We start from the raw sequence: 12,694 nt of genomic DNA on the forward strand, positions 1-12,694 counted from the left end.
GACTCCTCTGCTCCCATAGACGTCTATGAGGAAATGACTCTACTTCTGTGTAGTGACCAGCAGGGGGCGACTCCTCTGCTCCCATAGACGTCTATGAGGAAATGACTCTACTTCTGTGTAGTGACCAGCAGGGGGCGACTCCTCTGCTCCCATAGACGTCTATGAGGAAATGACTCTCAGTAATATTATACGATGGATACGTTGCCGATAGCAACAAGAGGAGAGAAGATGTTCCCTCAAGAGCCCTCAGTCAGGATCAGGATCTGCTCACATACTCAAGACGACGACACATAGTGACGGGCTGATCTTTGCCCCCCCCCCTCAACCCCCCACTGTCTGCAAAGAGCACGGAGCATTAGTCAGATGACATTTATGGTATGACGCTTTTAACACCCACACCCACGTGTGTGTGTGTGTGTCTGGTTGTGTGTGTTGCCGTAACATTTGCCCGATTCGGGCTCGTTAAAGGTTGTGTGCTAATTACAAGGTCAATGTGGAGGTGACGTGTGACATGTAGGGCGAGTCCAAGCTAAAGGGGGCTACAAACTGTTAGTGACCCCCCCCCCCTCCACAACTTGTTCACCAGTTATTTACAACAAAAGTATAAACAATTAAAACGTTATCTGCTCTTAATGTTTATCATTCACATCACAATCAGAGGCTCTTCATACGTCTACTGATCCAAAGCCTTTTTTATCATTGACGTCAATCAATACAATCACACACACACGCACACACACACACACACACGCACGCACACACACTCCCTGATGTTAAACCTTAATGTAGCTAAACATTAACAGTAATTAACAGTAAGTCAACTCTATTCTGACACGATAGACGCCTGCTGAACAGAACCCGCTCACCTGCACGTTCATGACCTTCAGCTCCATGACTTATAGAATCATCTGGGTTTATGGTCCGAGTCTTTAGTTTCAAGTCTTCTTCTGAACTCTGAAGACTTGATCAGAATAAACAGCAGTGTTTTCATTGCACCGACCACTTTATGACATTCCCCATGACATCATCATTTAATATCAGGATATCAGACTGTGAGTCTCTAACAAGCTGCTCATCCACATCTACAGACATCTCGTGATGAGAGGAGGATTGTGGGTATTTGTCTGGATTGATGATGCACTGCAAGAAACAAAGCCAATCAGAGCCCCCCCCCCATGTCTTCATGTCTGTCTGTCTTTCTCACTTGATCCAGAGAAGAGACACTCGTGATGGAGGCTGCTGCAATATTCATATTTTATATTGACCTGATGTGCAGCCGGTCCTCATAGTCTCAGATGACTGCCTCCTCCCTCCACCTCCTCTGCCAGGTCGGCTCCTGTCCTCCTCCTCCTCCTCCTCCTCCTCTGCTACTTCTTCTCATCCACTGCCATCCCTCAGAAGACTGCAGCGAGTCCTCGGGCCAAATTCAATTATAAGCCAAATTAAACCGATGCTTCTCACCGCGGTGCCCAGACAAAAGGAACACACGCACACACACACACATGCACACACACACACACACACACACACACACACACACACACACACACACAATGGCCAGGGATCAAATGGGCGGAGTTTAAGCTGTGACATCACAGAGGTCTCTGCCTTAATGCAGCCTCTGACTAGCCGTGCTAGCGGTAGCGTAGCTGTGAACGAGCCTCAGCTGTGAAATACGAATCCTCAGGAAGTGTTTCTGGGGTCAAGCAATCAAGAGATTAGATCTGAACCCCCCCCCCTGAGGACATCCGGTCCACGGCCCCCCCCCACTGAGCTTTGCTGCACCACACGGCCGCTTAGAATCAGGCACCCGTCTGTCCGGTTGCATGTTTTATCTTCAATAAGCACAACATCCATCTATGAAGAGCATCATCAACAACACAAACATCCCTGAAACATGAGGAGGGGCCCATGTGTGTGTGTGTGTGTGTGTGTGTGTGTGTGTGTGTGTGTGTGTGTGTGTGTGCAGCAGACCAGGCCTGGTGGTGTTGATAAGAGCTTCAGTCCTCAGTCACTTGGAGCATTAATGAGCACAGAGGACCTCTGCCAAGAAGGTCTTTGTCAGTCACTAGGAGCCAGCAGGGGGGGGGGTCCCTTTGTTTGTTTGTTTCTTTTTGGACTTTGGATCTGATCAAAACAACATTGACTGGTAGCGATGGCGCCATGTTTGTAATCATCAATGACATCACACACAGCAGATCAACAGGAATCACCACGACCTCGACCCCCCCACCCCCTGTAACACCAACAGAATACAGCTGGCCGTGTCCATCACGTCGACCCGATGTGTGGCACATTCCAACTGAAGGAGTTTATTAACAGCCGCCCCCCCCCACACACACACGCACACACACACACACACACACATTATTACCGACCTCAGCAACACTCAATTATTCAGCCTGTCCACGGGGACGAGACGCAGCTCAGTGTGCTACTTACAACACGGTAAGTAGGCCAAAGAGACGACACACACACACACACGTATGCACGCGCACACACCTGGGGGGGGGGGGGTCCAGAGTTGGAGACAATCTTCACTTCTGTGAATACGTCGTCAGTGACGTCGCCGTGGAAACCGCCTCCTTTTATGCTTCCTGTGAATCCTCCTCATGAGACACACAGCAGAGGCCGATGCGACGCCGCTTGACCCCCCAGAAGAAGTTTATTAAATGATTTTACAATAAAGTGTGGGGGGGGGGAGAATAGAGCGGAGCGAGCAGATCTGGATTTGAATCGTGTTGAAATAGAAGCTGTGAGCCTCGAGGTGAGTTAAGACTCAAAGAGGGAAAGCTCTCTCCAGCGTTAAGTGTTACGATATTAAGCACTAAATACTCCTCTGGACCGCTGTCTGTCACAGGAAGGACCCGGCGGTACAGAGGTCATCCACAGTTTTAACACCCCCCCCCCCCCCCCCCCCAAGTAACTCCCAGGCGTCTTTAGTTGCCCGGGTAACTCCAGCAGATGCTGCAGCAGCGATTAAAAGTAAAATATTCATTTCAGACACATAATTAATGCAGGGGGGAACTTTTTTTAACACAGACAGTGTGTGTGTGTGTGTGTGTGTAAATGGAGCCGTGGAGGGGCCACTTGGAGCCTCCACAGGGAGGTCAGACGCACTGCATTCTGGGACGACGTCCAGCCTCCCACTCAGCAGATGCGTTGGTCCTCCCCTTCGTCTGGAATGCCTGCGAGCGGTTGGTCAGAGGTCTCAGAAGTGGGCGGAGACACACAAACAGAAGACAAACACGGCGGCGTGCACGCAGCTGGGCGGAGGCGGCGCATGCGAGCGGACGGGGACGCTGTGATGGAGCGTGAGACGTTGCCCTGAAGACAGAAGAGACGAGTCTCCTGGTCGTCCCCACGCTGCCACCTGTCTTCTATTTCTGTCCAGTTCCCTTCATTGTTTAGTGTGTGTGTTTCACAGGGCTAAAGGTAGGATGTCTGCCCCCCCCCCCCAACCCCCCAAGGGGGAACTGTGGATGCGGCGAATGGAGGGTCCAGGAAGCGAGGCGGTGTGATGTCATGTGACCCCGAGATGTCAGCTCAGCATCAATAATTAACAACATGCGTCTCAATTTCTTCTGAGAGGTTTATTGTTGCAAACTGAGTCAAAAAACATTATTCCATGATCATTTGGGGGGGGGGGGGGTCATGTTCATGTAGCCCCCCCATCGTGTCCAGTTTATCTCCAACAGAACAGGAATCCTTTCGCACAGATAAGGAACCGTTTTTCAACACACACACGAGACATGAGCCATGCCCCCCCCCTCCCCCCCACACCCCCCCACCTTCTCCTCCAACATTTTCTCACTCGCCTTGTTAAAAAATGAGGATTTAAAAACTGTGTCAGCTGACCCCCCCTCAGGGACGTGCTACGGCTGACTGTGAAGCTCCCAATGGGGCTTTCAATGCCCCGATTGCACCTCCAGTGTGGGGGGGCGGCGCGGTGGGGGGGGGCTTCGGGGCCCCCTGTGGACCTCCTCCCTCCCCCTGCTTGGCGGCGTCCAGCAGCACGCGCACACTCTGGGAGAAGACGGCGCGCGGGTCGCTGGCAGGAAGAGACGGACAGGAGCAGCTGTCCCTCAACGCCAGGGCCTGAGGGGGAGGAGCCAAGCACGTGACGTCATCGACTAGAGGTAACCCGATGACATCATGAACCACAGGAGGGACAAAGTGAGCCCCCCCCCCAAACACACACACACACACAGTGTACCTGCGGCAGGAGGCGGTCCAGCTGTGTGAAGCGGTTCTTGTGGGACGGGTGGGTGGACAGCCACTCGGGGACGGAGGACTCGCCCATGAGCTGCTCTCTGATCTCCATCTGCTGCCAGAAGACGGGTCCCGCTCGCACATCTGCACACGCCTGGGGAGACACACACAGTTGGCCTGCAGTGCCCCCTGTTGGCAGGACGTGGAACTGAAGCCCATCAACACAAAGCAGGGCGACGCAGCGCTTATCTGACCATCTCTGCAAGGTGCCACTTCCTGTTTGCAATCAGGCGATCGGAGCGTTTAGGAACAACAGTGAGGAGGAGGAGGAGGAGGAAGATACCTTTGCAGCTAACTGCAGTCCGACCATGTCGGCCTCAGCCTCCAGTTTCCTGCTGAAGGGACGACTGAACATCACCTGGGGAGGGAGAGACGAGTAAATACTCAGAGCTGCTGCTGGGACGTCGTGTTGAAGAAGGAGATGTTCACCTGGGACAGCTTCTCCTGAGCCCAGTGTCCCAGCAGAGCCAGGCTGTCCCGGGGACACAGGGCCCAGATGGCTGTCAGAAGGACCAGGGACAGGAGGTCCACGACGTGAGACAGGCTGGCCTGCTCTGCCTGGAGGGGGGGGGGGTAAAGAAAGGTTATTGATCTGAGAGGAACTTGATTCTAAAATGTTATTAAAGCCAAAGAACCAGACAAAGTAGAAAAATAAAGTCATTGGAAGAATAAAGAGGGTCAGAGGTCGTCTTCACCAGCAGCTGACGGGGGGGTGAACAGTCAGCTTAGACGTCCCTAAAGGAGCTCCACATGCATATTCATTGGACCACCTGCTGGAGGACACCTGGCTCCTTTTTGAAGGACTAAAGTTTGTTTCTATTGACTCATCGTGTGGGCGGGGCTTAAAGAGTAAAGACACAGGGGACAACATCAAGGTCACGACGAGAGCCAATGGATGAAGATCTTCCTTTTTATGACAGCGACAGGCTGAACACTGATGAAACCTACAGTGATGTCATCAGGGTGCAAGGTGGGGGGGGGCACGTACTCACCGAGTGTCCCAGCACGGCGTGAGCCATCTCGTGTCCCAGCACCACGGTGAGCTGGTGGACATCCGCCACAGCCTCCAGCATCCCTGTGAAGATGAACACCTCCCCATTCTGCAGAGGGGGGGGGGGGGGAGCATGTGAGAGGACCACGTGACCCAACACGTGACCCAACAAGACCCAGAGAGAGCATCATGTGACCAACAGGCTCCCCTCACCGGCAGGATGAAGGCGTTGACGGACGGACTCTGCACCACGTGGACGCTCCAGCTCACCGCCGACACCTCCGGGACGTCCTCGTTCCTCTGGGCCAGGTGCTGCACCACCCGCTCCACCACCTGGTGACGGGGGTCGCTGACCGGAACCAGCAGCTCCGCAAACTCCTGCATGTACTGCAGGACACACACACACACACATTCATTCAATAACTCCTCCCTGTATTCATCCACATGTCATTAAGCTGACCCTCTTTATCTATAACAACACACACACACACACACACACACACACACACACACACACACACACACACACACACACACACACACCGACTCTGATGTCCAAGCTGCAAGCTCCATGTGCGTCTCCCTGCTGAAGACCAGGAGACGGGTCCGTCCCGTCACCGGGGACTCGTCCAGGTGGGTCAGAAGGAGGAGGCCCACGATCACCATGGCAACGCTGACCCCTGCCGCCAGATGCCAGCGGCGTCGGTGGACCCACTGGCGGGCCAGCTGGCGCCGGTCAGTCGGCAGGGCCGCCCACCACTTCCTGATGCTCCTGTGCAAAGGGGGGGGGGGGGGGGGGGGGGGAGCGGAATGAATGAACGCTTTACATCATCGTTCATGTCTGGAAGTATTTATGCTAAAAGCTCAGAGGGGAAGCATCAAATCTGCACACAACACACACATATTAACAACAACTCTCCGAGGGGGGGTCACACGTCACATTACGTCACGCGTGGCAGGTTACTAAGGCGCGTGCGCGTCTGGGAATACAGACATGAAACAAAGTGCGCGTACACACGTGACGGAGCGCGTACCTGCCCAGGATGATGGCGGCGAGCTTCTGCGCGGGTTTGAGCAGCATCCAGAGGAGGGGGGGCGGGCAGGGCGCGCAGCGGGGCCGAGGTGTGGAACGGGTGACCCCCCCGTACCCGGACCCTCTCATCGCCGGGCAGCGACGGAGGACGGAACCGTGATAGGACCCCGCGCGTTGCTGTGCGGGGGGGAACCCGGAGGAAGTTCGGTTCGGGACGTCCCGCAGGTGCACACCAGAAGCGGAAGTTGCGCGTCCGATGTGCGCACAGAGAAGAGAAGCTCCTCAAAACAACGAGAAGAACCATCGTAGAACCAAGTGTTTAACAACTAGAGACACACACAGGGCGGCGTGTTCTGGGGCATCGTGTTAGTGTACAAATAACACAAATAATAATATTAAAATAACCGCCAACATCCAGAAGTGCCCCCTGCGATCCAAAGTCATCGCTAGCCGGTGGAAGCTAACCACAATTAGCCCATTTCCGCTGTACGCGGCGGGAAAACTCAAATGTTTGCAAGAGATTCAAACATTTATTTCACAGTCTCTTAACACGTCGAGTGAAACACGTTTTAGTTCCCCGTGACACGCACCGTCTGAACTTAAGACGCCTGTGCTGTCGTAGTTTCGCCTCCCTTTTGTTTCCCCTAGAAACAACTCCGCGACGAAGGTTCCGGGTGCAGAATCATCATCATTAAAATACTGTTACTCATTTCACTGCTGCTCATTTCCTTTAAGAACATGATTCATGGATTTGGGATAAAAATGGCATTTTTAAAACAAGTTTCAAGGGGACATGCTTGTTGTTTTGGTTTTGAGTGTTTTACCTACAACTTTATTATCATAAACATATTATACAGGAGCTTATAAAACACATTGAATATGAATATTATACAGGTGGGCAATTAAACAAAAATAAATGCATTGCTAAGCAAGGTCTGACTTTATTTGTAGATATTTTGGTAAAAAACAGTATTTGAAAGCATTGGAACCAAAATAAGACCAAATCAATACACAAACATAACAAAATATATAAATCTATTTCATTATCCTGTTTAACTGAGAAGGAAAAATAATTTTCCCTCCAATAACAAAACGCTCTTTCTTGTTTGTGATTAAAGCAACAAAAGAATGAAATGTAACACTGACACCTCGTCCTGGTCCCTTCACAGTAAATAGTCGTATTCAGTCGACAACACGGAGCCCAGATGTAAGACTGCGCTGCTCGCGTCTGAAGAGTCTGGACCGGAGCCGTCTCCCCCCCCCTCTCCTCCCTCCTCCCCCACCAGCCCATCAAAGGAGAACTCCTCGGAGTGGGCCGGTCCGATGGCGTCCTGCGGCGCCATGAAGTGGGCCTGGAAGCTCGCCTGGATCTCGGTGAGGAAGGAGTCGCCCTCCTCGTCCGGCAGGGGCTCCAGGTACCGGGCCAGGGACGACAGCATCTGAGGGGAGGGGACGAGTGAGATGAGACAATGAGAGGCGACAGGAGAGGACAGCGAGGAGGGGGGAGGGGGGGGGGGGGAGACGGACCTTCTCCAGACAGGTGAGGTGCGAGTCCCTCCGGAACAATCCGTCCATCTGGACCCTCCTACGGGAGGAGAAGAGGACAGTTTGACCTCATTCACCTAAACATGTGTTTGTAATGTAATACAAACTAAAAGGGAAGTTGATTAAAAGTGTTGAAGCAACACAAACATTTAACATAAAAGGAAAAGTGATCTGAGGACATTGAAGCAGCTTCTCACCCGGCGGCCTGATGGTACCGATGGATGATCCAGCGAGCTCGCCTCAGGGTCTGCTCCCAGTCGGGGATGTCCTGGGAGGACAGGAAGTCAAATCTGTAGGGCAGCTCTTAAGGGGGGGGCAGAGAGAGACAGAGTATAACAAACTGTGCCACTGAGCGATGACATCACTGATACATCGTCGGCTGGGTTCAAAGCCTGTGTGTGTGTGTGTGTGTGTTTTGAACCTACTCTGGGGGCCTGAAGGCTCCTGGCTCCCCCTCACCTGCAGACAGGTGGTCTGGGAGTGGGGGGAGGGGCTAGCCGGGTCGTAGGGGCTCACGATCATCCCGATGAACGGAGCTCCGCCTCGAGAGAAGTAGCTCTGAAACGAAGCGTCACATGATCACATCGTTGGAGCTGCACTATGAGACGAATGAACCAACAGGTATGACCTCACCTGGAACTGGTCCTGCGTGTTGATGTCCCGGACCGACGGGTTGGGGTGGAAGGACGGGTGTGAGTGGTACCAGCCGACCACGCAGAGGCCCAGAGAGGACAGCAGGTCATGGGCCTGCGTCTGGGACACCGGGTCCATCTCACACTGCAGACCCGTACTCACACTGTTACAGGGCTCGGCTGCACGGATCTGATCGCACACACAGGGACACACACACAGGGACACACACACAGGGACACACACAGGGACACACACAGGGACACAGGGACACACACAGGGACACACACAGATACACAGGGAGACACATGCAGAGAGACAAACACAGGGACACACACACAGGGACACACACAGACACAGTTAGATAAGATGAGATAAAAGAAGACATCAGATGAGGACATGTCCTCTACCTTCAGCACTCTCTTCTCTTCATCATAGGCTCCACCCAGCAGGCCGATGACCTCACAGCGGGACACGTGGGCGTGCTGACATCACAGCATGGATTAAACATCATTAGGACACAGTAAAGGACACGTTAGTGGAGTGAAGATGTTGAGATCATCAATGAGTCCCACCATGTCCATGATGAGAAGAGTCTCTGCACACACGATGACCTGGAAGGGTTCCTGCAGGAGAGCAGAGGAGCCGTTTAGTCCTCCATAAAACCAATGAAGGTTTGCTGAGGACTGAAGAGACAAACTGACCTGCACGTCCTCCCCAAAGCACCTGCAGGGGATCAGCTGGAAGGGGTCAAAGGACCTGAAGGGGAGGGGGGGGGTCAGTTACACATACAGTACATTATGAGCACATGAATCCTTGGTGCTCACCCTCTGAGCCGGGACATCTTGCAGGGTTTCGGGTTCCTCTTCCGCTCTTCTCTCCGCAGGGCGAGTTCCTCAGCACTCAGATGCTGAGGACCCAAGACCAGAGGACACAAGACCAGAGGACACAAGACCAGAGGACCCAAGACCAGAGGACCCAAGACCAGAGGACACAAGACCAGAGGACCCAAGACCAGAGGACCCAAGACCAGAGGACACAAGACCAGAGGACCCAAGACCAGAGGACACAAGACCAGAGGACACGTTCATGTCAGCTCAGCACCAATAATCTGCTGCATGAGTCATAATCTGTCCACACCTCGTACGTCTGTCCCTCCAGGTCTCTGGAGTCGCACCAGTTCCCCCAGGTGTCCCGAACGCGGCGCTTCCTGGTCCGCTGAAAGGAGCAGCCTGTTAGCTGGAGGGTGTCTTCACCTGAGGGGGATGGGGGGGGGGGGGGGCACCTACCATGCTCTGCAGTCTCTGGGCCAGCTGGTAGGCCTCCATCACGTCCCTGCCCTCCCTGTGCTTGGACCGGTCCACCGGGCCGGGCCGGTTGTAGACGGCTTGCTCTGCCAGAGAGGAGACAGGCGGGTTATGGACCTCTGGAGGCTCGTCTCCATCGAGCAGCACGACGCAGCTCAGTCACCGCAGTGGAAGTTGATGGCCCCGACCAGCTCCAGGTAGGTGTGGATCCTCCCGATGCAGTTCACGTCGCCGCAGTTCTTCAGCCCCGGGCGGACGGAGGTCTTGTTCAGGTACCTGGGCTTGATCCTCAACCTGAAGAGCCCCCACAAACAAGAGGGTCAGACGTGCAGCTGCAGACGGGTGCTGAAGACTTCAGAGTCTTACCACTGATCCAGGATGTAGTTCCGGATCTTAAGGTATCTCTCAGGGGTCTTGGATGGTCGTCCCTCAAAGAACTCTGGGATAGCTTGTTTCTCCTCTTCAGCAATGGTCTCCATGTCCATCTCCATTTCCTTCTCAGGCACTTTGAGTAGTTCCTCCTCCTCCTCCTCCTCCTCCTCCTCCTCCTGGTCCTCCTCCTCCTCTGCTCCATCAGCTGCACTCTGCTCGGTCTCCTCAGCTGTGGAGCAAAGTGGACCATGAGAGTTCAGAAGAGCTTCTGCTGGAAGGGGTCGTGGAAGCAGAGTCTCACGTGTGTCCTCATGGGCCGTCTCCTCCGAGTCTCTCTGAGCTGTGGTCTCTGCTTTTCTGGGGGGGGGGGGCTCTTCGTCCTCCGGCCCAGTTTCCGTGGGAGGGGGGGGGGACGAGGGCGGAGGCAGCGAGGTGTGACGGTGCTTTGCCTCGGTCGCACCCGGCTCCTCCGGGGCGTCGGCAGGCGTCGCCCCCCCCACCGGCTCCCGCAGCCCGGCCTTCACGCCCCCCTCCTCGCTCGGGTCGTCGGTGATGTCCACCTCCTCGTCCTCCTCGTCGGAGAGCGTCTCGATGCGGACGGCGTTGGACGGAGCGGACGCCTGAGCGGAGGTGGACTGAGGGTGTAGTTGCAGCACACCGCCTGCGGGGGGGGCTGCTCCTCTGGGCTCTGATGGAGTCTGGAGAAGAAAACGGAAGCGGCCCAGATAAGGAAGGAGGGAAGGAGGGAAGGAGGGAAGGAGGGAAGGAGGGAAGGAGGGAAGGAGGGAAGGAGGGAAGGAGGGAAGGAGGGAGGGGGAGCCTGCAGCGACCCACAAGGACAAAGTCTCACCTGGCGTTTGAAGAACTGTCGGGCGTAGCTCTTCACCTGGAAGGCGGAGCGGCTCCCCACCAGTTTGGAAATCTTAGTCCACCGCCGCCCGAACTGAGCCTGCAGATCAGAAGCACACGGCGTCGTTAGTGTCCTCCACGAGTCACATGACCACCTGGAAACAGGCGCCACGAGGCTCACCAGCCCCTCCTCAAACAAGTCCTTCTCCTGGGGGGACCATCGGGTGGAGGAGCCGGAGGACGGCGCCTTGGTCGGAGATCTGAAGGTCGGAGGAGACCAGAGTGAGGAGCAGGAAAACACCACCACAATAATAATAATAATAACCATGAACGGTTTGACTTACTTTGTCCCTTTGGGACAGTTGTCTGCTTCACTTTCCCAGAGGTGGTCGGGGGTCCCCCCCCCTGTGAGGTAATACCTGAGAGCTTCAGGAGCCAAACATTTAATACAGAAAACACAAGCTGAACCAAGCAGAAACAAATACTACTTATTTCTCCAACATTTCTCCCTTTGGTCCTTTCTCTTTATTTTAAGGTCTTATTATGCTACTTTATTAAAATCCATATATATTATATATAACGTTGTATATGCATACATACATACACATCTTAGCTTACCTTCATATAAATATCCTTAAAACATGAACAGGTGGGGTCATAAGAATCCTTAATAAACGTGTCGTAAGATCGCTAGATACAAACGCGCGTGTGTGTGTGTGCGTGCGTGTGTGCGTGTGCGTGTGTGCGTGTGCGTGTGTGTGTGGTGCGTTTGAGGGCCCGTAAAAAGGGATACTGTTCCTCCAGCAGCATCGTCTTGATCGCCTCCCTGTCCTCCGAGCTGATGGAGCTGTCCAGTTGCCATGGCTACACAACAGACAGAGACAGAGTCATCAGCACAGAGACACAGAAAGACACAGACACAGAAAGACAGAGACACAGAAAGACAGAGACACAGAAAGACAGAGACACAGAAAGACAGAGACACAGAAAGACAGAGACACAGAAAGACAGAGACACAGAAAGACAGAGACACAGAAAGACAGAGACACAGAAAGACAGAGACACAGAAAGACAGAGACACAGAAAGACAGAGACACAGAAAGACAGAGACACAGAAAGACAGAGACACAGAAAGACAGAGACACAGAAAGACAGAGACACAGAAAGACAGAGACACACACCAGTATCGCCGCGCTGCTCGTCCACTCGGACCGGATGAACCGCTCCGGGGCCAGAACTCCTACTTCCGGGTCTCTGGAACAGAAACACGACCCGAGAGACGCTGTCAGTCTACGAGGGACACACGGGGACACACGTAGCGCCTCTTTGTGGGACTAAACCAGACCAGGACAGAAGGCTGGCCCAGTAAGCCCTGTTAGTCCTCCAGTCCAGTCCTTATAGAACCAGTAACGTCACACCAGCACAGAACATGTACAACCAGTAACATTCTCACCGGATATTGTTCTCAAACTCGTCTCCCTCGATGTCAACGTCCACCTCGTCCTCCATGTTTCTCATGAACGTAAACAACGGACAGACACCGGAAGTGAGAACCGGAAGGAAGCAGCGCTGCGCGCACAGTGACACCTGGTGGTGGGATGACCTCACGGCCACTAATACTACTACTAGTACTACTTGTAGTACTACTACAGGATGTCTGTTGGAGCTTAGATTCATAACTTCATGTTTAAATGT

At 53.8% G+C, this 12,694-nt stretch overlaps 2 protein-coding genes across 4 annotated transcripts; both read right to left on the bottom strand.

Moving 5' to 3' along the window:
* Window positions 1-3,651: 3,651 nt before the first annotated feature.
* On the bottom strand, window positions 3,652-6,836 carry oma1 (OMA1 zinc metallopeptidase). The gene is given in 9 exon segments (XM_037470102.2): window positions 3,652-4,098; window positions 4,217-4,366; window positions 4,556-4,630; window positions 4,702-4,830; window positions 5,265-5,372; window positions 5,477-5,650; window positions 5,807-6,035; window positions 6,298-6,357; window positions 6,359-6,836. Coding segments are annotated over 9 exon segments (1,401 nt in total). The 5' UTR covers window positions 6,601-6,836; the 3' UTR covers window positions 3,652-3,864.
* A 113-nt stretch (window positions 6,837-6,949) lies between these two features.
* On the bottom strand, window positions 6,950-12,590 carry mysm1 (Myb-like, SWIRM and MPN domains 1). 3 transcript variants are annotated; one of them, XM_037470100.2, is made up of 20 exons: window positions 12,453-12,590; window positions 12,181-12,253; window positions 11,793-11,863; window positions 11,344-11,418; window positions 11,181-11,259; window positions 11,001-11,099; window positions 10,452-10,848; window positions 10,145-10,379; window positions 9,942-10,072; window positions 9,761-9,864; window positions 9,612-9,689; window positions 9,299-9,381; window positions 9,176-9,230; window positions 9,047-9,097; window positions 8,882-8,956; window positions 8,475-8,663; window positions 8,267-8,399; window positions 8,039-8,144; window positions 7,824-7,881; window positions 6,950-7,735 (listed from the first exon to the last, which is right to left on the bottom strand). In XM_037470100.2, the coding sequence occupies exons 1-20, from the start codon at window positions 12,515-12,517 to the stop codon at window positions 7,460-7,462; spliced, it is 2,433 nt and encodes an 810-aa protein (XP_037325997.2). In that variant the 5' UTR covers window positions 12,518-12,590; the 3' UTR covers window positions 6,950-7,459. The 3 variants fall into 3 exon arrangements, with proteins under 3 accessions (XP_037325997.2, XP_062419451.1, XP_037325996.2); XM_062563467.1 differs by having other exon boundaries at window positions 10,148-10,848; XM_037470099.2 differs by having other exon boundaries at window positions 10,145-10,848.
* Between the last annotated feature and the right edge of the window lie 104 nt (window positions 12,591-12,694).

Source organism: Pungitius pungitius, chromosome 7 (genome assembly GCF_949316345.1).
Source record: "Pungitius pungitius chromosome 7, fPunPun2.1, whole genome shotgun sequence".
Taxonomy (NCBI): Eukaryota; Metazoa; Chordata; class Actinopteri; order Perciformes; family Gasterosteidae; genus Pungitius; species Pungitius pungitius.

What these genes read in the sequence shown, in the direction of transcription:
- mysm1 (XM_037470099.2), bottom strand. Translation starts at nt 12,517, where the DNA reads ATGAGAAACATGGAGGACGAGGTGGACGTTGACATCGAGGGAGACGAG. An exon ending in GGCCATCAACTTCCACTGCG is followed by an intron (nt 9,865 to 9,941) that starts GTGACTGAGCTG and finishes CCTCTCTGGCAG; the next exon opens with AGCAAGCCGTCTACAACCGG. An exon ending in CCCAGAGACTGCAGAGCATG is followed by an intron (nt 9,690 to 9,760) that starts GTAGGTGCCCCC and finishes TGCTCCTTTCAG; the next exon opens with CGGACCAGGAAGCGCCGCGT.